The 25,669-nt window shown below is 37.5% G+C and overlaps 1 protein-coding gene across 1 annotated transcript in view; it reads right to left on the reverse strand.

The window, feature by feature from the left end:
- Nucleotides 1–15,635: 15,635 nt before the first annotated feature.
- The window catches only part of CNTN5 (contactin 5), a 270,290-nt gene continuing 260,256 nt past the window's right edge, over nucleotides 15,636–25,669 (reverse strand). The window contains exons 20-23 of the mRNA XM_072858415.1: nucleotides 19,644–19,830; nucleotides 19,045–19,157; nucleotides 17,455–17,623; nucleotides 15,636–15,739 (exon numbers count right to left, since the gene is read on the reverse strand). Of these exons, the coding sequence (XP_072714516.1) occupies nucleotides 15,636–15,739; nucleotides 17,455–17,623; nucleotides 19,045–19,157; nucleotides 19,644–19,830 (573 nt within the window). The remainder of the gene's footprint in view (nucleotides 15,740–17,454; nucleotides 17,624–19,044; nucleotides 19,158–19,643; nucleotides 19,831–25,669) is intronic.

Consider the following 25,669-nt stretch of genomic DNA (forward strand, 5'->3'; position numbering starts at 1 on the left):
TTGAGGGGAGGGAAAAATCAATAGAATACATTTCCAGAAGGCCTCTAAGTTCAGTTACCATCCATATCAGGGCAAATGGCAGGATCCTACTTTCTGGGCAAGCGTCTCATGCGAAAGTCTACATTCCCTGATGTCGCTGTGCCATAGCTCCAAAGCCAAACCGCAAAAAAATGTCCAAGCACTTATTTTACAACTGTAAAATACCTGGTAGCAGAGAGGAGAGTAGAAGTCATCTTCCCAAGGCAGAGTTTCATTATGCAGGAAGCTATTCTACCACATAATGAGAGCCATCTCTTGGAAAAAGAGCACTGACCACAAAGGTCTTAGCAACCTGCTGCTGGTATTATAATTGAAACAGGGCAAGCTTCTTTTCCACATTAGTGATAACTTTGATGTGAAAGGACAGAATGATCTTAACTTTCTCTTGCAATTTATAAAGATTTTAAGTTGAATGAACAGGTCGTGTTAGTCTTTTCATTTGTCCCCTGTTGTCTTTCCATGCTCTGAAAAAACAATCACTTTAATTGAGTTGTTGGCTCTCAGAGCTCCTTCTGCTAACCCAAGCGAACACTCAGTCACTACTCTCACCTTGCCTTGGTCTAAAACTGCTACATTTTGCCAATTATTTTCTTAAGGACTACAATACATCTTTTCATTTCATTATATCAGGTGTCTGGAATGCAATTTAACTTTAAAATATGATCATTACTGAATCTAGTTTTCTCTGAGCTGTGAATTGACTTAACTGTAAGTTTTAAAGAGTTATGTTTTTGAAAAAACTTGTCTTTGTACTAAATTGAACTAAAATATTTTTAACTTGAAAAGAAAAGTAATTGCAGTAGAAATGAAATAAAAGATTTGAATAAGCATAAAGCTATGGGATTAAAAAATTGAAAAAATGTCTGACTGCACATCTACATTAAACAGCATGAGACTGGCATGACTCATTTCAAGGCATCTAAGATCTAATGAGCATCGAGTTCTGAGGTGAATATTAACAGCTCAGCAATACTTGTGGGAATGAATAAATGTACATTATACTTTTAATCTAAAACTCTCAAACAGCATTACAAATAAATACTTCCTCTTTTGCAAAAGTGATGCACAGAAAACTGCATATATTTTTAAGTAGACCATTATTTAATCAGTCACTATAGATGGTGATCCTGATATCTTCTTAAGAGTCTTACAAGGTAAAATACCTGTCTTTTACACAGACTGTGCTATAATCACGTTGGGCTAGTTCCTGGATAAGATGCTATTTTTTCCCCCATTTTAATGACAGAATTCTGGAGGAGTGGTTTTACATACTGCTGTGACTACCTGGAAATATTTCCTTCCCCTATCCTCTGCCCTTGTGTGTGTTTTTGAGGGGAATATTACTATAACAGTTCTGCCTTCTTATATAGAAACAGCTGAAGGTAAGCTCATCTCTCTCTCAACATGGAGCTGGTCACTTCACTCAAGGGGAAGAAATAAATTCTTCCTGTGATACTCATTTAGAAATAGAGAGCTATACCAACCAAGAACATCCCAACATGAATTTCTCATAATCTTTCATAAATTTACAATCTCATGTGCTTTATATAGTAAATATAATTTCTACACTCCATACCTTCTCTGTGTGCCACCAGAATTTGATGTTACAGAAAACTACATGTTCAAAGGAGAGGTGGAAAGGTACAAAAAGGCCAGGAAATAAATTCCTGTGTGTTGAATTTCCAGGCTTCTGCCTTAAGGAGAATAATTTTTTTCTCATCATCACACGTAACTCTCTTCCCTCTCTTAAACCTCCCAGCAATAAAACAAAGCAGTAGAGCTTGAATAATTAGGAAAGAAGAGTAATCTTTTTTTTAAAAAGAGAAATGAACTTTACCCTGATATGTAAAACCATAAAATTTCCTCTTGAACTGATTTTATATGCTAGGAACCTGTTTGCTGTTACCTATGCATCAGAAGTCTTTGCACCCAATTATAGGATATAGACTTAGGATCTTTGCAAGGTCAGTGTGAAAGATGCGTTAAAGACAGATAATTTAAAATTTTCTTCTGTGTGAAAAATCATCTCTGCCTAAAATGGGTTCATTGTTACTCAGAATTGGGCCTTACTTGAAAACTTTACAGAGCTCACTGACATTTCCTTTGAAGTAGAACTATTTTTCAAGTTAATAACACAACGCAGTGATACACAAATCGCAGCTTATTTTACATATCTTTCTGAATATTTCACTTTTCTAGTAGAATTGTCTCTCTATACCTGGAGTGCACTTATAATAGGTATTCTTATAAATGATGCTGAGTATATTGCCTTATAAATTTTGTCACATTCAGCAAAATCATTAATATTGTACAAGGATTATACCATTAAAAACATACTTTCATGGAATGAAAAGGTTATGAAAATGAAATGTCACACACTATGATTTTGCCTTAAAGATCCTAGTCGTTTACACAGCACTCTAGAATGGTAGTATAAAAGAGAACAGTCTTTCTTTTTGATAGGTTTCCTTCAGAAGCTGGAGTTTCACATTTCATACAGCATGTTATGTACGGAAATCACTTGGAAAAGGTCACCATCTATCCTAGTCACTTCTTGCTTAATTAGGCACTGTAATTTCATGCATTAAGCAATGCTGTTTTAAAGGAATTTAGGGAGACATAAGAACCCCTAATGACAATGTCAACTGGTATTTATTTAGGTACATCAGACATGTGCACAGACCTGCATGTGTGCTTGACAATGAATGCGAATTGTATATACAACCACTACATCACAGAAAAAGAAGTTTTAGACTCCTACTTCTTTGCTGCTATAATATATGGAGGAACCCTTGGGCTGAAATACAGACACTAGAAAACCGAATGGGACACTCCTTTTAGCTAGAATAGGTACAGATCTTAACTGAAAAATACAATGGCAAATATGCCCAGTTTGAACTTGAGTACCAGAGAGAAGCATCAGTCTGAAGGTGTGAGACATGCCGACATGATTGCTGAGTGTTGGAGCAAATAAATGATTTCAGCTTAATGTTTCACTCGATGAGTGCTATAAAAACTACAGGTTTATACAAGTTAAGGATGAAAGAGGCCACAAGTATTTTAGACTATTCTGTAACTTCACTTTGGAAAATTTGTTTGACCTGAAACATGCCAAATTATTCAGAAAACTGCATAGAATACTTTTGGAAAGCCTGAAGAGAAGTGATCTTCTTTTTTTGCAGTGGAAAATTATATTTCTTTGAACTTTGGACAATAAGAATTTTTATTCTTTGCTTTGCTTTTATTCTCGTTTCAATCTGTTGGGTTTTATACATATCTGTCTGGGCATCAGACTGTCAGCTTTATGTGATGTTGCAATACAGTTTATTTATTTTTTTAATATAATTTCAAATGTTTACTGGTATGGGAAGGCCACTTTGGAAGACCATTTTATGCATAATTTATTTCTTTGTTAGAATGAATGCTCTGGTATGTAGTCTTTGCCATGGCTTTGTCCTTAGTATACTGACTTTTCCCTTTAAGATAACTATCTCACTGATGGATTCTTCCACTCTCCAGATAGAATTAACTCTTTTCCATCTCTGCTTCTGCTGAGTTCCTTACAAGCATTCAAGTCAAAAAGTATCATTTAGGTAAATTAGTAAAATTGTAGAATTAATTTTAAACTTAAACATTACCCAAATTTTGTGTAGTTTCGGCTCTTTAAGATATACTAACATTTCAAATGTAATGAATGCCTTTGTGCATATACGGAGAGCTTTTTTAATTCAGTGGCAGCTTTTCACTGTTTTGGACAATTTTATAAATGTTGGCTAAGTGAGAAGTAGTGTAGCACATCTCTCTTTTGCATGCCTGCATAATGTAAACACAAATATATTTAGGTTGCACATGGACCATTCTGAGATATTCAGTGGACAGTCAGGGAAGCTGCTGTTCAAGCAACACATCTGAAGCTGTTTTCCAGGGTTGCGTTGAAAGTAAAACCTTCTAAGATATTTATTCTCTATTATGAAAAATGAACCCTTCAAAACAGGTTCAGTATTCACAAGCCTTTGAAGCCCACCTCTACAGTGTGCTTTAGGTGGGGTGGGCATTTTTATTCCCAAAGCAGGTCATGCAAGGCTATGCAGGAGCTATACAGCTAAAATGGAAGCAGCTGCTCCTCAGCAGTTGCTCAGGTTAGTACAGTTACTGAGGGCCAGAATGAAGGTCAGGGTTTTGGCTTCAGTCGGTTCAGGATTACTGGTGGGTGAAGAAGTCTTCAGGCACGGAAGAGGCCATGAACAGAGGGAGACTTTTATTGGCATCTCCTTCCTATGATCAACAGTTTAGAGTGAGATGTACAGGCGACAAGGGCAGGAGAGCTGGCAGGCAGGATCCCGTAGGAATTCTGTGTGTCTTCCATTAATATTTAATAATGGAAGAATGGCCAAGAAACATTTCAAATTCACCAGATAGACAGGAAATTCAAGTGAATTTCTTCTTTGCTGGAACTTTTTTTTTCAGGCAATATTATGCAGTTTCCGAGATTCACAATTTTGTGCTTTGGTAGAGTGGGGTTTTTAAGTTTCTTTTATTGTACTTTCCTGCATTCATTTTTCACTCTTGTTTCCACCATATTTATGATCAGTGAGATTCCATTTTCCTATTTGGGTTACCCTTAATTGACAATTTGCATTTATATTTAGGTGCTGCTGCGGAGATAACCCAGTTTTTGAAAACACTGAATGCAATATTTTTATTTATATATGGTGCTTCCTGGGAATGATAGCTCAGTGCCTGTCCTTAGGGGCTCAGGGAACAGTTCAAACACTTTTTCTTTTTTTTTAGCCCTTCTGCACCTATGCTAGCTTGAGAGGTTATTTCCTTCCCTCCTGGTTTTCACTGTGCCTCTCTGGAAGCTGTTCCTCCTTTAAATTTATAGGGTAAGTTGAATATATGAGTTGCTCGTTTTCCCTAAGCAGTTAATTCAAGATTTTCATATTAACTTGCAGAATTTAAATAGAATTTATTTGTAACTCAACTCTTGTGGGCTGAAGTGAACCCATACAGATGCAAGATGGAAGAAACACTCAACGCAGCTCTATTGACCAAGTCTGAGATGGTGGCCCAAGATCCTGCAGTCCAGGAGGAGCTTTGCCCACAGTTCAGTCAATTCTGTGACAGGCATGGCAGCCTCCTGCAAAGCCTCCCAGGTTTATTTTGTATCTGAAGGGGATTTTCTCTGATATTGAACAAGCTAATATGTTAAAAATATGGACCAATATACTAAAGCAGAGTCCTAACTGGAACTGAAACTAAGGAACTAAAAAGAGTAGCTGAATTGCCCATTTTTCACATATAGATATTCTGTGCTCTGTTAGTAGCATTTCAAATTACCTCAAGTGATTCAAAATATCATCCATTTTTTTAATCCAGGGGATCATCAAATGTATTTAATTTCTGAATGTCTCTACAGCCCAGTTAGTTGAGGTATACAATGGCTCTAAAAACTTCCAGAGCAGACCACACAGCCTCCAAAGTCACTAGGTTGCTTAACTGTGAGTCAGCAACAGCTTTTCTGAGGCTAGTTTAGCTCAGCTATAATGCTTGGAACATCTGGGACCACTAAAAATAAATTTGGGTTTTTTTAATGGAATGAGCCAAACATACATTTTATGTGAAAACACCCGGAACAGTTTGAAAAATATGATTCATTTTCTTATAAACAGAAATGTAAAAGTTTAAAACGAAAATGTCAGTCATCAGATCGAGAAAGATGTCTTCCTATTTAAATAAGCTGCAAGTTGAATGCAAAGCACAGCAAGACTTGTATCAATCCTTAAAAAGTGCTAGTGAGAGCTGAATGCCAAATAGCTTCCCAGGAGGCACGTTATGCTAATCACTATGGCAATCAGTTATTTATCATTCTTGCAGACATGTATTTTCCATTTACGCTAACAGGGTGGTTGATTGCATTTTGTTCATTAAATGGGCAGAGTCAAAACTGGTCTTATAAACTGCTGTTCAAGTTAATTAGTGAGTATGTGTGTAAACTAAGTTTTAAAATTATAACCTGCTTCAATAAGGCATCTTTTCTACAGGTCATGGTTTAACCCCAGCCGGCAACTAAGCACCACACAGCCGTTCACTCACTCCCCCCCCAGTGGGATGGGGGAGAGAATCAGAAAAGTGAGAAAACTTGTGGGTTGAGATAAAGACAGTCTAATAGGTAAAGCAAAAGCCACGCACAGAAGCAAAGCAAAGCAAGGAATTCCTTCACTCCTTCCCACGGGCAGGCAGGTGTTCAGCCATCTCCAGGAAAGCAGGGCTCCATCACGCGTAGTGGTTACTTGGGAAGATAAACGCCATCACTCCGAATGTCCCCCCTTCCTCCTTCCCCAGCTTTTATTCCTGAACATGACATCGTATGGTATGGGATGTCCCTTTGGTCAGTTGGGGTCAGCTGTCCCAGCCATGTCCCCTTCCAACTCCTTGTGCACCTCCAGCCTACTCACTGGTGGGGTGGGATGAGAAGCAGCAAAGGCCTTGACTCTGTGTAAGCACTGCTCAGCAGTAATGAAAACATCCCTGTATTATCCACGCTGTTTCTAGCACAAATCCAAAACATAGCCCTGTACTAGCTACTGTGAAGAAAATTAAGTCTATCCCAGCCAAAACCAGCACACTACATTATACCAAAATCATTCCACTTATTCAGCATAAAAGAGAAAGTAAAAATGCTGCATTTTCATTTCCTCCATTCTCTGATGGTCTGGCAGTAAATGTGATGTTGTTACTCATGCAAGAGCAAGAACAGATATTTGCTTTTGCTCTGCTGTCTTACCTAAAACTCTCCCAGGCTCTGTGTCTAGCTTAAGAGATGGTGCAGGGATAGGAAGATCCTTAGTAGAGTTTTGTGTTCGTTCTTTTACAGTCTTCGGTTGATTAGTTATTAGCAGGTAAGAAAGATGGCCTGCAAGCACTACCATGAGTTTACAACCTAAACAGTAATAATTAAAACAATAATAATAATAATAATAATAATAATAATAATAATAATAATAAGGTTTTAAAGGCAATCAGTGTTGGAAATGCTGAACTTTGATTCTGGAGATCCAGTTTCAGCTCCTACATTTTATTTCCATGTGGGAGGGGTGGTTTCATTATCCTGGCTACGTTCACAAGTTTCCCATGCATGTTTGTGAGTGTCCCTTTGTAAAATAGAGGCAGACATGTTTTTTCTTCTGTCTACCACAAATGATTTAAAGATCCAGCTGAGAATTTCACAGATCTCAAACACCTTTTCTTTCTGACTTGTATCATGTCTCTGGGAGCAGATTTGATTGCTCTGGCCCTGGGAATAGGGGATATTCTGAAATAGCATCTTTTCGATATTGGAGCTTTTTGTGTGAGTAGTTCAATATTCATTGGACAGATAAAGTAGCATCTTTAACTTGAATTTAAAGCACTGGGTTCCACAGTTTCCAAACAGGAAGAGGAGGAGGTCTGGGAGTCAGTCTTTCACAGACCTTTTAGTGCTTCGTCCATTGCACAGGAGACAACAAGAGAAGAAAAAGGTGGGGTGTGATAGCTTGTTATCCATTGCCCACTTGTCTCCAAACTGAGGAGTCCTAGTTCTTTTAGCCTCTTCCCAGATGGCAGATGCTCTAGATGATACCCTTGATCATTTTAGTTGTCTTTCTCTTTGCTATCTCTATTATGTCCTTTTTGTGCTGTGGAGATCTCAAGTGCACACCATTACCAGTACTGTGATAAAACCAAAGCTTTGTCTTGCAGACACGTGTTGTTTCACCTTGCTCTCAATAACCTTCCTGAGGATACCCAACTTTTACTGCATTCTAGCAGCTGCTATATGGTGAGCCTTGAGTTTCTGACTCCCTTTGAGATTATTCCAAGTCCCCTTTCCTGAGTTTCACCTGTCAGTTCCACACTCGGCATGATGTAAGCACAGTTTAGATTTTCTTCACCTCACATTCATTGGCATTGAAACATACTTGCTGCCTTTTTCCTCCCTCACTCTGTTTTGTGCAGGCCTTCTGGAGTGCTTCAACATTATCTGCCATTTAATTACCTGGAAGGGCTTACTATCATCATGATTTTGAGATTTAGGTGTCCGAAGGAGATACAAGGTGGCCAGACATCTCTCACCTTACTTCTGAGCTCTGTAAAAATGGCAGCATCAACCACAAAACAGACAGAAAGCTTGTTACTCCCTTTTCCCAGCTGGTATTCCTCCTCTATAGCATCTTGCCAAGAGCCTTGTGAAAAGTCGTTGTGGCACTACAGATCCTACTGTACTGAAATTCAACAAATTAAGGTGGGGGTGCAGGGGAACAGACGTCCCACCTCCCCACATCATCTGGATGGGGAGGGTTATGTGAGTCCCATACCTTCATTTTGGGTTTGGCTTGTTTGCTGGTCTATACAAGAAGACCTACTGGCTTCTGGGACTTTTTTCCCCATATTTTTCTCACCTTTTTTAGATGTTTACAGTATCTTAACAGCTGTACTCATTGACTAGAAGTAAGAAAGAGTTCAGCAGCCATTTAAGAACAGAAATGCCTCACCACCTCACTGTAGTTCAGGAAGGTAAATATTTTCTTGGTGGAGGGAAGAGTTGTGGGAGTAGCTATGCCTTGAGCAAACAGAGTATGTCTGCCAATATGCTGTCACGTGAAGGTTTAAGGTGCTGCAGGTCTCTTGTGCTGAAGAACTTTCAGTGTCGTAGCTCTTAGTAAATCAGAAACTTTCAAGAAATGTTTGGGTCTAATAAAAAATGATCCAAAAGGAAAGACTCTACCATTCTGCAAAGCAGACTTGCAGAGATCCAGTAATATTCAAGCCATTTATGATCTAGAAATCTGATGAAATTTTTGCCACTGCAAGCCTGTTTCTCATGCTGCAATAATACGTTCAGTCAGCAACCTGCCAGCTTTATCTCCTGCATTTAATGGCCACAGCTTTTGTGAAGAGCATTAAAGACTGATATTTTCTTTTGTGGGTACTCTGGGTACTCAAATGCTTTTTTTATGAGAAATTTGTAGCGATGAAATTCCTTTCACTTCCCATTCAAAAGCTGTGGGATTAGCTTTTATTCCCTGAGAAAGTCAGAAAATGTTGACAGATAGCAAACCAACACAATGGAGACCTAGCTTAGATTTTTGGGTAATCTAATGTAATCATTCTCAGATCGGGAAAAATGCTTCCTCTCCTGTATGATTGGAAGGGAAAAGGCTTACCCTTTCAGATGGCTTGTTGGAAGGCAAACACTGCTAGGTCAAGATGCTGGGTGAACTCCAGGCCATCCTCGTGGGGAACTGTGCCAATGGATTTCCTCCTCCTTTTGTCTCTCCTCCCCACCCCACCCCATACACACACGTACCTTTTTGCACTTTGTCACAGGACAAGGCAGGGGGAGGAAGAAGGGGCTGCCCAGGGACTTGTAGGGCAGGGTGAAGTGCTTTTTCATCTCTGTAACAGCGACAGGAGATACACTCATTGTACCCTGGATTATTTCTGTTTTCCTAATAGAACTTAAAATAAATGTAGTATAATCAGAAAACATCAAAACTTTACTTTTGAGCCTTCTCCATGCTAGAAAAGGAGTAATAGCAGGCTTACGCATTACCTCCGCTGATCATCTGACAGCCCATGTATTACAAATTAATGGTCACAGCAGAGTGGGCATTCATTTTTTTCACCTAAAGCACATGTGAAACTTCTTAATTTGAACAAACATACATATAAAATGTTGTCATCACCTAGAGTGACTCTCTCCAAAATAATGATAGATTTGGATGTATATATTACTGTCCTGGTTTTGGCTGGGATAGAGTTAATTTTCTTCCTAGCAGCTGGTATAGTGCTGCGTTTTGGATTTAGTATGAGAATAATGTTGATACCACACTGATGTTTTGGCTGTTGCTAAGTGGTGTTTACACTGGTCAAGGACTTTTCAGCTTCCCATGCTCTGCCAGGTGACAAGAAGCTGGGAGGGGGCACAGCCAAGATAGTTGATCCAAACTGGCCAAAGGGCTATTCCATACCATATGGCGTCATGCCCAGTATAGAAACTGGGGGAGTTGGCCGGGGGGCAGCGACTGCTGTTCGGGGACTGGCTGGGCGTCTGTCGGCAGGTGGTGAGCGGTTGCATCACTTGGAATTTTTTTGTTTTTCCCTGGGTTTTGTTCCTCTCTCTTTCTTGTTATTTTCCTTTCCTTTTCATTACTATTATTATTATTGTTATTATTATTATTGTTATTATTATATTTCAGTTATTAAACTGTTCTTATCTCAGACCACGAGTTTTCTTACTTGTGCTTTTCCGATTCTCTCTTTCTCTTTCTTTCTTTCTCTTTCTCTTTCTCTTTCTCTTTCTCTTTCTCTTTCTCTTTCTCTTTCTCTTTCTCTTTCTCTTTCTCTTTCTCTTTCTTTCTCTTTCTCTTTCTCTTTCTCCTCTTTCTCTTTCTCTTTCTCTTTCTCTTTCTCTTCCTCTTCCTCTTCCTCTTCCTCTTCCTCTTCCTCTTCCTCTTCCTCTTCCTCTTTCTCTTCCTCTTTCTCTTCCTCTTCCTCTTCCTCTTTCTCCTTCTCTTTCTCCTTCTCTTTCTCTTTCTCTTTCTGAGTGAGCGGCTGCGTGGTGCTTAGTTGTTGACTGGGATTAAACCATGACAATTACTAAAAATAAGGGATTGAGTTATACAAAATTAAGCAACTGAATTGAGGCTTCTTTTCTAAGTCAGCCAGTCACTCCACATGGTGAAGTTTTAAAGGAATATCAGAAGGACTACCCTGTTTTACTATCCTGTCTTAAAAAGTCCTTTTTGTAGAAGATAAGAGATGGTGTCAGTATGAAATGGAAATGCTTGCTCAGCCAGGCATCAGAGCAATGCAGCTTAGAGTAAAATTGTACTTGCTAAAGCTCTGACCCAGATATGTTTCAGATACTTTCAGTGTCTTTTTATTCATGTTTTCTGTTACTGAAAGGAAATTGATGCATTTTCCCATCCTATTTTCTGTATGAAAATCAAAATATGCTGAATACCTTTATTTGTGATTAACATGTATAGTGCCTGCTTTTGCTATTCATCTTGATAACTGTCTCTTTCAGGAAGACTCTCTTATGTTTTCATTCTACATTTTTTTAAAATTGATGAGTTTGAGCTTAAAAGTGAAGAAAAAAAAACAAACCACATACCAAACAAGAGGATATTTTTCTCTAGCCAGACATATCTATTTCATCATAGTAAAAGATGAACCAAGACGCATCACAGATTTCTTTATCAGTTTCTTCTGATGACGAGGTAGGTTTCTTATACAAGCTGGGGTGCTCAGTTAATAGTCTGACAGTAGAAAAGGAGCACAGGAAGGAAGAATAGCTGTGCATCTAAACATCTGTGCCAGTTTGCTTAAGCAGCTGACCCCTCTAATAAGTAATGCGAATATTGAAATTTCTAGCGTACAATTTTCCACAGACTTTTATTCTAGGCTTATGAGTCTTTAAGATATATATACACTATCATTATCTTGTTTAAAGATAATGTATTAAAAAGATGTACCGCAATAAAGGCAAAGTCAGTGCTCACGTCTACCTTTATTGGAATTGAGAAAAAAGTCTTAAAGCAAACTCAGGGACTGTATTTTTGGAAGCCGCCTGTGTGAAGGCATGCTTAGGGAGGCTGTTTGTAATAGCTTAAACCCAACTAACCTCCTGTAATAAAGTGCTGTTCATTTTCTCTTATCCCTGACATTGTTTTGCTCAAAAGCGTAGGAAGTAATTAAGAAGGAAAATGTCTTTCATCTTCAGAGGAACTGGGATGATGGCCATAAAAGGGCAAGAGTGGGTTGCAGTTTGGTAGAAGTTCTGATAGGATATGGATTTTCAATATGCACAGTTCTCCATGTCAGCAAAAATAGGTCATTACAGTTTTCTGTGACATTCATAACTAATTTAATGGAAGTCCTGATATAATATGCTATTTAAGCCATACCCATTTTGTAATTGAAGTCTCAGTTCAAATGGTGACTGTGGCAATCAATTTTTATTTCCAAAATGGGCTTTTTGACTTCGTACTGTGTTGCAAAGTCATTACCCCTATAAATATGCATTTCATAAAGAAGTGATTGGGGATTCTTAAAAGCTCAAATAAAACTATGAAAAAAGAAAAATATTTGCTATAATTGGGTCATCCATTATTGCATTTTTTCCTCCAAAAGGGTATGTATATTTTTGAAAGCTTTTTTGTTGTGATTTATCACACAAAGTATTTCAAGTAGAAGGCAAAGCAACTAAACTTTTCAATGGAACATGAAATGGCCACGCTGTTCTTTTGTGCCTGCATGGCCATGGGGTATCAGTGACACCTGAAAGAACGTTATACATGCCAGAGAGGTCCCAGAAACTATATAATACTTCAGGTGGCTTCCTTATAAAGCACTTCTTTTCATGATTCTTTTTTTAAAATGCAGAGAGCTTTTATCTCTGAAGCTAATTTGCAGACTTACAATTTTTATCAGGTATAGTTTCATGTTAAGAGTTCCAGCTTTCTTGCACCTTTCAGTTACTTAATTATAAAAGTAATATCTACCCAGGGAAACCAACACATATGTGAAATTCGAAAGATGCAAAAAATTTTTTTGATTTTAATGGCTGCATTGTCCACATTCACTATTGCAGATTCATCATTTTCTTCTTGAAAGTCAGGTAATTAAAAGGTTGGTGCTGTTGGAATCCAAAATGTTTGTGTCACCCTGTCCTCTATGAATACAATTCAGGAGCTGACAGGAGATAAGATAAAAGTCAATAAAAAGAGAATTATTTATTAAAAAGATCTAATGTTACAAGAACAGTACACAGGAACTATTAGATTACTGTGTCTTCCACATCGTATATACCATTATATATAGCATATATACAGATTGTATACAATATATCTAACATTTTGATATGGGCCGTGACAGTACCTTTCTTTTGGTCTGCAAAACAGATTCTTTCTAATTATTTTTTTCCAAACAGGTCTTGTGGCATTATACAAAAATACAGTCTCCTCAGTGACACTAGACTGCACTATTACAATCTTTTACATGAAAAAGGAAAGAGCTCTCCATTGCAACTAAAAATAATATGTCATGATAAGGAAACATCTTCTTCTACAAAGTAACAAATAGGTAATACATAGGTACTTAAACATTTAAAACATGTTTATTAATATATTTAAGATGCAAAATACATATTCTGTTCATGTTGAATATAAAACATACCCCTTTTTGTCCCTGCAATACAACTACATTACCTGATGGTATGTTCAGTATTTCTATCTGTATCTTGACACTAGAGATCGCGATATAACTAGATGCAGCTCTGTCTCCTTATCAGACTTTAATTCTTCTTATAAAGCATAGCCATTTATTGTATTCAGACAGTTGTTTGACCAAAACGCCACCAGCAGTGACTGTAGCCTTTTTGAATACTCTGAAATAAACTGCATTGGCAAGCAACTGTGTAAAAAATGGAGGAAATTATGCTTAACTAATTTATAAAATAGCCATTTTGCTTTTTGGTTCATCACTTTATTCTTGTTTATTTTAACCTTTTGAAAAACGATGGTTTGCTAATGCAATTTCTCTGCACAGTAGCAATGCTGTTGTTTTACAAACCATAGCATGTAGTTATTTTCTATGAGTTTGCTCTATCAGCAAGGTACATTCCACCTTCCTTTCTTTGATCGCAAAGGCTTTTCCAGAAGCAGAGATATAGAAGGTCTCCTTCTGGCTGTATCTACAGTCTATGCTCAGCTAGCTATCCTGCCTTTGTTTTCCTAGCAACATGGTCACTAAGTAAATTTAAAACCCATTTTTTAGAAAATTATTTAAAATATTAGTGGGTAATAAAGATTTGAGTTGAACCATCTCTGAAAAATTTTACTGATAAAATATTCAAAAGAAAAATTTTAGTCCTCAGTCAGCTTTTTACCTGCCAAGCACTTGATCTGTGTTGTGCTTTCTTGGCTACTATTTTAAAGCTGCAAAGAAAGGGCACAGTTAGCATGTACTAGCTAAATGCCAAGTACTGTTTTGCTAGTGAGCTGGCAAAATAACAGCGTTTTAGACCCAGAACCCATCAACTAAAATAGATTTGCATCAAAACTTTTAGAGGGATGGACAGCTAGAAGAACTATGCTATTAGGACTTGCCTGTTAAACTCTTTTGACTTGATTTTTCCCAGGCAAGGGAATGTTCATCCTAAGTGCGATCCCTAGAGACATCGTAGTAAAACAGCCTCTCTCATAACACCATGCACACCGTAACTGTACAAACACGCACACCATATACACTGGGGATCATTCTGATTCAGGTGCCAATATGCAGAAAGGCCTTCCAATGTAGAAAAATTGGCCAAATTGTCTATTGAGTGAAAAATTGTTTGGTACAGCAAAAAGTGGGGATTAAAACTGATAGCACACAGTTGCTACAAGAATAATCTCTAGTGAGCTATAGAAATAGAGCCAATTAGCTAAATAACTGGTATGATGCTCAGTAGCACTTATCCCAGTATTTTTTTCAGACACGGCATTCTCCAAAATATATCCTACTGGAGTCTGTATATATGTGAATGATTACATTTCAAAAAATGCTAATATTCTCTCCATAATATGCTTTCATATATACTTCAACTTGATTACTAAATATATAAAGCACACAAAGTTACTAAAAAATGGACCCAGAGGAAAAAAAACAGTTACAACTGAGAAGTGGTTCGAAAAAGTAGGTTTATCTCCTTGCATTGCTTTATTTGTCTACTTAGCAGCCTAACGTATACCATGTTTAAATGTCCAGTGGAGTTTTCATTGCCATATGCATTAGGAATAGATTTTCATTTCCTATTGAAAATAAATTTTTGATTCATTTGACATTAAATCATGTGTTATTTGATGAAATAACTTGTTTCCTTTTAAGTTTGTGTTTAATCATTTTCCGTTTACCTTGCAATAAAATAAATGGCTTCTTTTCTGCTCCATTTTGCCACTTTCTGAGTGTGCTGTCTAGTATTGTATTGACAATTCTTTTTGCTAATTAAATACATATTCATACATTTTCAGAACAAATTTTCTATACTTTTGCAGTGGGCTGGGTATCTAAACTATATTTTTCTCTCTTGTCAGTTGGAACAGCCAGCCATAGGGGATGCAAGAAAAGTATTTGACAAAGCTGTATCAAACTTTGTTCTATATTTTAAAAAGAATTTTTTTCCAAGCCAAACAGATGTACTGTACTAAACACCACTGTTTAAACACCTAATGATACATGACTGGGGTCACTAAAATCAAACATATTAAAAAAGTAAAGTACATTTGACAGAAATTATGTTTCCTTACAAAAGTTTATTACATACAATCTGCATATTTTTGGGCCAAGAAGTGTCCCCTCCCCAGAGGACTTTTACAAAAAATTAAGAGAAAAAAACCTGATGAATTATTGACCGTGTCTCCAACACTCCTCTAAGTGCACCACAGGCATTTCTATGGGTCTTTAAGCAATAGCTTGGGTTTCCAGTTTCTCCACGCACATAAAACTCCATCCCTTGGTGTCATCAAGCTAAAGCAAACAAATAACAACAACAACAAAGTCTGCAGTCTTCACCATGAGGCTGAAGGAACCATCAGTGCCAAAAGCAATGTTACAGAGGACGAGGAAGTGGACAACACATGTAAGGTGGATTGAGCACTTGTTACTTTCCCTCCTGAAATGAAAAGCAAAGGAATTAAGGCACAAACGATGCAAACAGTTCTCAGTACATTTAGGTACTAGATTTTGCCCCAAATTTGTATTCTATTATGCTCAGCAAAAGCCTAACTTTTAGGCAATGGATTACCTTGTGAGAACTGCAATAGCAAAATAGGCTCCCTATACAGACATGAGGAAATTGGGGATTTTATGATGATATCTACAGAAACTCACATGCTGAATCCTCATATTCAGTCTGAAAATGAATAGGAAATTCCAAAAGGGTATGTGGTTTTATGCCTTAATCCTCAAAAAGAATTAGGCTGCAGAAGATGCCCTGAGTCACAATCATAAATGTTCTTCGTGAAACAAGGAATAAAAGCTAGCCCTTGATCTTGACGTTTGTCCAGAGGAAAAAGTGGTCTTTTGCCCAGTGATGTTTTTAGATCACAGCAGTCCCTTAAAAAGCCGTGCTAAGGGGAAATATTCTATGGGCTGGCACTGGCAACAGATCACAGGAGGCGAAGGAAACCAGACCGGGTTTCTTTGGACCACAGTTGTCCTAAGTGGAACTGATCTCTTGTGTATAGTCTAATCAAAAATATCAAGTTAGAGGGAATGAAAGATTTTGTGGCCTAGAGTTATGGCTCAAAAGTTACATGAAACAAATATTCCATGGAGTAGGGGTTGGTGTCTTCTGCATTCTGATCATAGCACTGTAGTTTGTGACTAGATGAGAGCTGAAATTTTAGGTCTAGATTGAAGTTTCAGGCTCACACCTTTTGGATAGTACTCCTTAAGGACTAAAAGCAATGTTTAGTAGAATTGTAAAGTGTTAGCAGAAAGTTAGAATTAAGATGCCTCATTGTGTTTAGGCAAAAGACAATCTTATTTTCTGGTTGTTCTTGCCACTAATCTTTCTATCCCTTTCTTACCTGTGTAATAATGATACTTTAAACTCCCTTTCTTACCTGTGTAATAATGATACTTTAAACTCTTTCAACATATTGCAGTAACTGAGGAAGTAGAAGCTATACATCATCATTTACTTCATGATAATACATTAATACTGTAATACTTTAATAATTTAATAAAGTAATATCTACTCAAGGGAGTCAATGGAGTAAGCTGACCAATTCAGCTTATTCTAAAGCAGGCACCGACACAGGGTTCAGCTGCCTAAATGGATGCCATTTTAGCTGGGTTAGATAACACACCCCTGGCTGGTGATCCAGAATGATGTGCGTATCCTCTAAGATCTGCATCATATCTGCCAGCTCTGTGCAAATGTTTGGGATACCTTAGGACATCTCAGATGTCCTTATGTGCCTATGTCTGAATATTTAAATTCAGAAGATCAGCTGAATTGCTGTCTAGGCTCCACTGTTGGTCTGTATGGATTACATCTCAGCTGACTATAACGCTATTTGAGACACCTTGTGCACGTATAGACATCTACAGCTCAATTAGTTTTCCAGGTGTTACCTTAGAAAGGGAGAGGTTTCCTGTAAATCCTCTGTTTTGTTCATCAGCCCCACATGGATGCCTCAGATACTCTTGAGCATCTCAAATGGCATTAGATACCTTTGTTTCAGCATAGAACTGAAAACTCTGATTAATGATTTTATCTAATAGCTAGAGAATTGTGAGAACTTTTTTTCAGGTAGAGAATAATAGAGTTAATGAGCACTACTATAATCACCACTCTTCCAAATATAAGTGTAACCTTACCTGAAAAAGATGGAACTCTGATCTGGGGACTCGCAGTCCCATCCCCTCCTTCACTGACTGCACAGACCTCAATGATGTAGACACCAACATCAGGAAGAAGTACCACCGCAGAGGTTTTCTGTGTTTCTATAACTTGACTGTTGCTCTGGCCTTCTTGCCTAAATAATACCTATGGTCAATAAAGTAGACAGCGGTCATTTGAGTTATATACCAGACATTTTGTGTAGATAACACAGTCACTGAAATGTTAACTGTTTCATGCTTTCATTAAGGATTTCTTGACATTACATCTGAACAGTCATCTGCTTTTACTCTCCCCTCCCCCCAATGGCTTCAAAACATTAATAGCAAAGTCTATCAGCAATTAATGAACGTGAAAGGACATTGATTATAATCCAGAGAGAAGATATGGCATTTGCCCACTCCAGCATTAGGTGTTACACAATTTTTTCCTCCAAACTTTCTTCTAAACGCATTTTGGGTTCTGTTTGATTTGAATTATTTTCCCCAAATTCATGTAGATATTCACATTTTTGGCTCAAGAACCCAATTTCAAATGTAAAGAAAATGCCCTAAATAATGTCCTTAGTGTGTTTACCTTAGCTGGCTAAGTCAACTGAGAATAGCTCAGATCTGTCCCTGCATCTCAGTATTGAAATATGCATCTCATTTGAAACTCAGTACAAGCTTATGGCACGTGGGAGGAAAGCAAGTGAGTACATAGCTGTCTTTTTGGTACCTCTGCGTAAGTTTCTGTTCCCAGGCAAAATTGAAAAGGTCAGAGAGGTGTAAAAAAGCAAAGTAGTCAACTGAACTTTTTCAGAATCTCAGCTATTCTGATAGAAGTTAGAGCAGTTTCTGGTTTATTTGAAACATTTGACACTTTCTGGGTGATATTTCCTGATGTATCAGAGGGAATATCAGATTGTAGTCTATAGAAATGATTGTATATATGCTTCAAAAAAAAAAAAACCCCAACAACCACACCTCTGTAAAAACATTTAAATAATTCTGTTTTGTTTTAAAAGATTGCAGTGAATTCCACTGCTTTTTATGACGTGTTATTTAAGAGTTAATCTGGATTTTACCCTTTAAAACTTCAAAATTTTAAATACCAGATGTTACCGTCACTGATTGTTGAACATCACCAACATGATCACAAAACAAAATGAAGTATTTGTGTTTCTGCTCCATAAAAATATTAATTTTAATGTCATTTTAAGATGCCTCATTCTTCTGTATTTCTCTAAATCCTACTGCAAACACAGTTAAATTGAAGTGTTAGTAGGAATTTCATTGCGGGCTGGTCTTATTAATAGCCACTTCTGAGTCAGATATTATGAACTGATCCCCTGAGATACAGCTTACTCAGTTTATAATCAGTAGTTGAAAATCACAACACAGAAAATGTTGGGACACTTCACTCTTTTCAATTTTATTTATTGCTTTTCATGGTGAAAACTGATTGCAGACAGTCTGTATAGCATACTTTACTTACACAGAAAAACAAGAAAGGGAAAAAAACCCAGTAGGGAAGACGAGCAGTCATTTGGAAGAGAGAAAGGTGAGCAAGGAAGGGGAAGCACTGACCTTGTATCCCATTACATCAGATTCATTAGCTAGAGGTCTGACTGGCTCCCACCCAAGAGACACATGAGAGCCATCCTGTATCCACATAATATTGCTGGGTGCTTGGCTGGGAGCTGAGGAGAAAAAATAACAACATGTACATAAATACAGTTTATAGGTAGTTTCTTTAAAATCAAAAGAAAAGTATTTCAGTCTTTTCTTTCTGAAAGAAAAATCTTTCAGTCTTCAGTACATTTACAACTGGTTGTGTTAGCAGGCTCCCAACTCTAGCTGGAATTTTAAAAGAGGTTTTTTTGCACCAGAATTGTCATTTAATAGATTGTGGTGTATTTACTCAGCCTGCCCCATAAACTCCACAGAGATTATGAACTTGAATTCTTTTCTGTCCCTTCTTTGTCAAAATGCCTTGTTTTCTGGGAAGATAACCTTTGTTATGAATGCAAAGTCATATGAATTCATGTCTAAATATCAAAGCAAAGCCATGAATCAAAACTATACATGATTACTGATTATTATACACTCTTCTTAAAGGAAAACCCAAGAGGGTAGAGGTTGCTCCCTGACTTCTCCCTTTGAGCAAAAGTACTGAGATCACTTACGGGACTTCTTGGTTGCTGCACGCACAGCAGTGCTAGGTGGTCCATACCCTGCAGCATTGTACGCCCTCACCGTTAGGTGATATAATGTGTTTCCTTCTAATCCTGTCAGGAGGATGGATGACTCATTTCCCTCAGTTTTGACCTTTTCTGCTGCTTCTTCCTGCTCCATGTCCTTCCAGTAACCAACCTGCCAACAAGTGACCAAATGAAGGATTAACATAGGCATCTGGGAAGCTCATACTTCCACATGCTCATACTTGTTATGCTGTGGAGGGTCTTTTTGTCATTTCTGCCTTTTGTCTGATCATCAAGCCCTTTTAAACACGTGGGACTTGCAGCCTCACCTCAGAGCCGAGCAATGCTCACTTCTCCAAAATGGTGAGACTCAGAATATCGTGGTATTACCTGAAGCATGTTGAATTTCTGTGTACTGGCATGAGGAGACGCAACTACAAGACAGAAGAGCAGAGGATGAACATTGGCAGGAATTCAAAAGTATTTCAGAGAATTCAAGGAGAGCTCATCCTCTGCTAGGTCACCCTGGAAAGCTCTGACTGCATCAGTTAAGAAGTGTTGTGAGAAATACTCCTTTTCTGGCCCTGTGCAACTCAGAGCCGCTAGATACCTTATCAGTGTAATGAATAGGAAATGACAGAACACTGAAGGAAATCTTTCATTCATCTCAAAAATCTTATCTGAAGAAAAAGAAGGAAGTAGATTCAGTTTTAGTTCTTGGATATGAACAGGTTTCTGGTAAATGCAATTTTGATAGTATGTTTATGCCCTTCCTTTTCAGACATAAAAACCCGAAATGATCTTTCGTGATTCTTAGTCCATATTCCTGGTATCTGCACTGAGTTTATCATGATCTCAAAGAGGTTAGAGGGCTGAGCTAGGAATTTGACTAGTCTCTTTCCTCAGAGACCAAGTATTTGCAGGGCATAACTGGAAAAAAGGAGTACTGCCTCTTTTTAATGTATCTAGGTGACCTACACAAGTAAGGTAATTCTCATGGGGCCCTCTTTTCCCTAACGGGAGATGTCGCTAGTATGCTATTCAAAAACCTATATTCAGCTTACCATTATTCATGCTGAGACCTACTTGCATTTATTCCACATTTTGACCTTTTCTGTGAAGTTGGTTATTTCATAGTAAGTTATTCATATTATATCTGGATAACTTTTCCTCTGAGAAAAAGGTCATGGACAATACAGCACTCTTGTGCATGTATCCCAGAAAATGGCGATCCAAAAAAACCAAGGGGTTCATAGGAAAATAAGTCCAAGCAGTACAATGCTGACCTTTTATAATTGCACTAGGACTGCCATTTAAAAAAAAAAAATCTAGAAAGACCTGGCTGCAAAAATATACATTTGAGGTCATATCTTCACTTGATTAAAGTGGCTCTGTTAACTTTGATCGAGGATACATCAGTTTGTGCCAACTCAAAGTCTACTCTTTCAATTGTAAAATTCATGTAAATATCTTTTTTGTGTGCCTGCATTATCTCATGTTAAAATGTTGATGCTTTAATTCTTAGGTTAATTACAGCTCAGATGATAGCAAATCTAGCTGTAGTCACCACTTGTTGTTGAAATAAGTGTGATTCACTGAGGTATTTTGCTAGCTGAATGCTTGACCAACCCTGTTGGTATCTGAAGTAACACCTAGTCACATCTTTCTCGGAAAGAAAAAAGAATCAACAACCATTTATTCACACACTAGGATTGAACCTCCAATGCTTATTATCTCTTGGGCAGTCAGATTCCTTTCATTTTACCTGCAATGCATCTTTACAAACTTGAAGCTACAGGGATGAGAGCCACATAGTATTAAGCACTGTATGAACAGGTAGTGAGAGGCAGCACATGTCCTGGAGACCCTATCATCCAGTTAGTGAAGTCTGCTGAGCATCCAACAGGGAAATGGTCAGAAAGGAAAAGTGCCCAAGGTTACACAGGTGGACAGTAGCAAGGGTGGAAATGCAACTGAAGTAGTGAAATCCTGGTTCTAGAAAACCAGGAGCAAAATTATAAGTAGCTCAATAGGTCTCATTGTGGTAGTTTATTCACAGGGCACACCATGCCTCATGTGAATGCAATGCACAAGACAGTAGATAGCCCCCAGCTTTTGCACTGAAGCTTTTTTTTAGTATAAACGAGTTGTGAAAACCTGATTTTCCAAATACTGGTATTAGGACTAAATAGATATTAAAACCTGATGAGTGTGGAAGAAAGCTAGGAGCATAACTCGGCCCTTTTGATATTTTTCATGTGTTTGGAAATGCTCTTCACCACTACTTATGTGGCATTATCAATTTAGATACTAATTATATTTTGCACATGTTAGGTCTGCAAAAATAACTATATGGCATGGTCCCTACCAGTTCTGCTGCACCACATGACAAAGGTGTTCTCCCTTGGCAAAGGGTATTCTTGTGGGAATTAATATACTGTATTAAGCAGCGAAGGCATGAAATGCAATTTGGCAGTGCTTCTATTTCAGTTTCTCCTGTACTTCAAAGACCTTAAGTGTTTGGTCCCTGCTTTTAAAATTCCCCTTAAAGTTTTGCCAGGTGAGTTTGGACTTTGATCTCAAAATATGCCTTTCCCTTTCTTTCTTAATGCACACATCCATTTGTTGATGGCTAAATGAACTAAAGGAAAAAGTGGTTATAAGAAAAAAGAACTCCAATGACTATTGACTGAGGTTGATGGTGGGGGAACTTACGTCAGTTTGAACCGAAATGAAGATACTTCTGATGTTTAAAAGTGCCGGACATATTTCTTAACACAGAAGGTTTGTTTATTTACACTTCTATGTATTTGTTGTTTTTTTTTTTAAATCTTGCTATTTTCTGTAACCTTAATTTATAGTGCTCAGAAGTGTTTTACCACACTTAGAGTAGGGTTCATTAATGATAACTTTGAATCTTGATACAGCATGAAGAATAAATCACAAAAGAGTAGCCTATATTTTTAAAATTAAAGAATAAGGCGGGGGGGGAGGAAGCATTTGGTCTGTTTAATGTATTATTGTTTGTAAGGTTTTAATTTTTGCTGGGCTTTCTGTGTTTTTTATATGATTTCCACAAACCCATCTCTTTGAGCTGGAGAGAAAGCAATAATGATATTTAAACAGCTGAATAGAGGAGGTGCAGGAACATACAAGCTGCTTTGTCCTGATCGTGGGTTAAGCAATTGTAAAAGTAAACCATCACGTTAAAAATACGTTTCCATCTAAAATTTTTATACCTCTAATATTTACAGACTACTTCCTTGAAGTTTCATGTTAAAAGGTATCTTAAATCGTATTACCCTTTTTCCCAAATTGGTTTCTAGGGCATGCATAATAACACTTTTGTATAAATTAATGTGATCTAGTTGCAGGCCCTCTTCTCTAAATTCAGGAGAGTCAGAGTTATTGTCTGGATACTCTTTCTGTTGGCCACAGAGAATTAAAGCTACAAATCAGGCATTTCAAGTAAGAGCCTAAATTAGATAGGATGAATCAAAGTGGACAAACCCACAAACTTTCCTGTGCTCTCTGAGTCTTTACCAACATCAACAGTACTGGCATAACTGAAAATGAACTTGAAGAAATATCAGAATACAGAAAGTACTAGGGGAGAAAGAGCGGTGAGATGAAAGAACTGCTGCTATCCCTAAAAAAAAGATTCCAATTTCATAAAAACTGTTTTAATTATCATTATCAGAAAACCTATAAGCTCCTTGAACTGACACACTGCAGTCATGCAAATGTTAGTGCTGGCACAACTGCAACAGTAGAACCAAGCACTTGGGACAGGAGAAGAGGTGCTTTTTGTATCACCTGCTGCTGCTTTTTGTATCATGTCAAGATATTGGTGTGACTGTCCTTCAGAAAAGATGAGAGATTCCTGCAAAAAGCTCAATCAACCTCAGTTCCCTCCGTCTCACCAAAACAATTGCTGACTGAAAAGAAGAAAACACTGTTCAGTACTCCTAAATTCTGGGGTCTTCTCTGGACTAGCTTGCATCCTCCTCCTCTTTTCTCAGATACTCTCTTCTCCCACATAGTCCTGCATGCACACGGGACGAAGACTGGTATTGTACCTCAACCTTGAGGACTACATAAAATATCTAGTCATATTTTCTTATGAAAAATCAATAATTATCTAGGTTTCTGATTTTAGGTAATAGAAAGCCAGTAGTCTTATAACAAACGATTCGCGACACAGATATTGCAAAGGGTATGGCTCTCCTGAGGCCCTCATGAGAGATCTAGAGTGTGATCCATACCTTAAGGACTTGAGAAGCGGTAGTGCTGCTGTGCTATAAAATGCTGCTTACAGTCTTCAGGATTGTAGAGTGGTTTGAATTAGCATATGAGTAACTTTGTAGGCAAAATTGACTCACATATGAAACTATCCAATTGCTAATTTTCTGTTTAGGAAAATTCATTCATTCCAAAAGTGAAGTCTGGTAAATTGGTATTCAGGCTGGTGAAACACCAATTCCTCTTTTTTCTGTCTCGCTTTACCAGCCTCTGGTAGAAACATCCATATATTCTTTCTAAATTACTTCAAGGTATACTTCACTAAATTAAAAAAACCCACATTCCAGTACCTTGTAGACATTATTTTCTGTTCCATTGTAAAAACAGATAAAGTACATCCAAGAAACAGCAAAAACTCTGAATATTTCTCTTTGAAAAGACAGAATATGACATAAACAAGTTATTATGTCAAGTAATCCTCTCTGAAAATGGCATTCAAGAATTTATATTTTTTATACTTTTTTTAGGTTGCAAGTTGATCTTTTGATTAGGTTAGTTAAGCTCCTATTCCTTGAGGGAATTCCAATGAAAAAGACATGAGCTTTGTGATCTGTACTTAAGTATAAGCCCTGGTTTTCTGGAAAAGAAAAAAGAAAAAAAAAAAAAAATCTGTTCTTCCAGCCAGTAATTCTTTCCCTTCCCTACCACTAGTGAGTGACAAAGAAAATACTGCCTGGGGCTGAAATAGATTTTATAACCTTCAGGTTATGGATTCCAAACAATAAGTATGAACTACACACTGTATTTTTCTACCATTCTGACAAAGTTTTGAAGCTACTTCTACTTTATCAGAGTGTTGCTGACATATATTTAGTAAGGTCGGGTGGACAGCTGACAAATCTGTACTGAAGTCAGGAATAATATGTGCTTTGGAAGATGCAAATGAGTACAGCAAACCTTGCATAAAACTCATGTGACATAACAGTTAACGCTGCCTTTCAGGGATGACAATGTGAAATTGGACAAGTTACTTTGCCTTTCATTACTCCTTAGTACGAAGTGCAAACAGGGCCGGAGTGAAACTGGGTCACTGCAAACTTGTCCATATGTAGTAAATATTCTGTCACTTTTGTTGATTAGAGCCCAAACATAAAAAAATATCCCCCCCTTTTATAATGCTATTGCTAAAAAGCCAGGAAACGTGAAGACCGTGTAGGTGGTTGTCACTGCTGCAGTGACCACAGGCAGAATACAAATTGAGAGATGAAAAAAGAGTGGCTAGGCAAATTATTTTGCATTCAATTTGAATTGAAGGCAACATTTTATTTCTGGTCCACAATAATTCTACATTAGGAAAAAATTGTTAAAAAAAAGATAAATAATTCAGTTTTTTATCAAAGTCACTGGATTTCTTCTGTGCATTATCTATTTGCTATTTGTGGATTAAGGGAGTACTACAGGCTATGTTCTGCACTGTACTACATATGATAAAACTTTCAAAATCAGTTTTTAAATTAAAATAGTGTTCACAGAAGCTGAAGAAAGATTTTGTTTTTTGGGGGGGCAGTTTAGCCCCACAGTCTTGCTATACAGAGTCCTTCCTTTTTGCACTGAGGGGATGCTTTAAAGAGAAACTGTCAGTATGTTAGCATAATTGGGCTGGTAGTGTGGACTTAGTGTTCCTAAGTGAATACTGTAATGCACTGACTCACTCTACTGATCCTATAAGTCATTATCTCCTTTTTGATGAAATCCTTCCCAAAAGTGGA

This window comes from Ciconia boyciana, chromosome 1, assembly GCF_034638445.1.
Source record: "Ciconia boyciana chromosome 1, ASM3463844v1, whole genome shotgun sequence".
In the NCBI taxonomy this organism is placed as follows: domain Eukaryota; kingdom Metazoa; phylum Chordata; class Aves; order Ciconiiformes; family Ciconiidae; genus Ciconia; species Ciconia boyciana.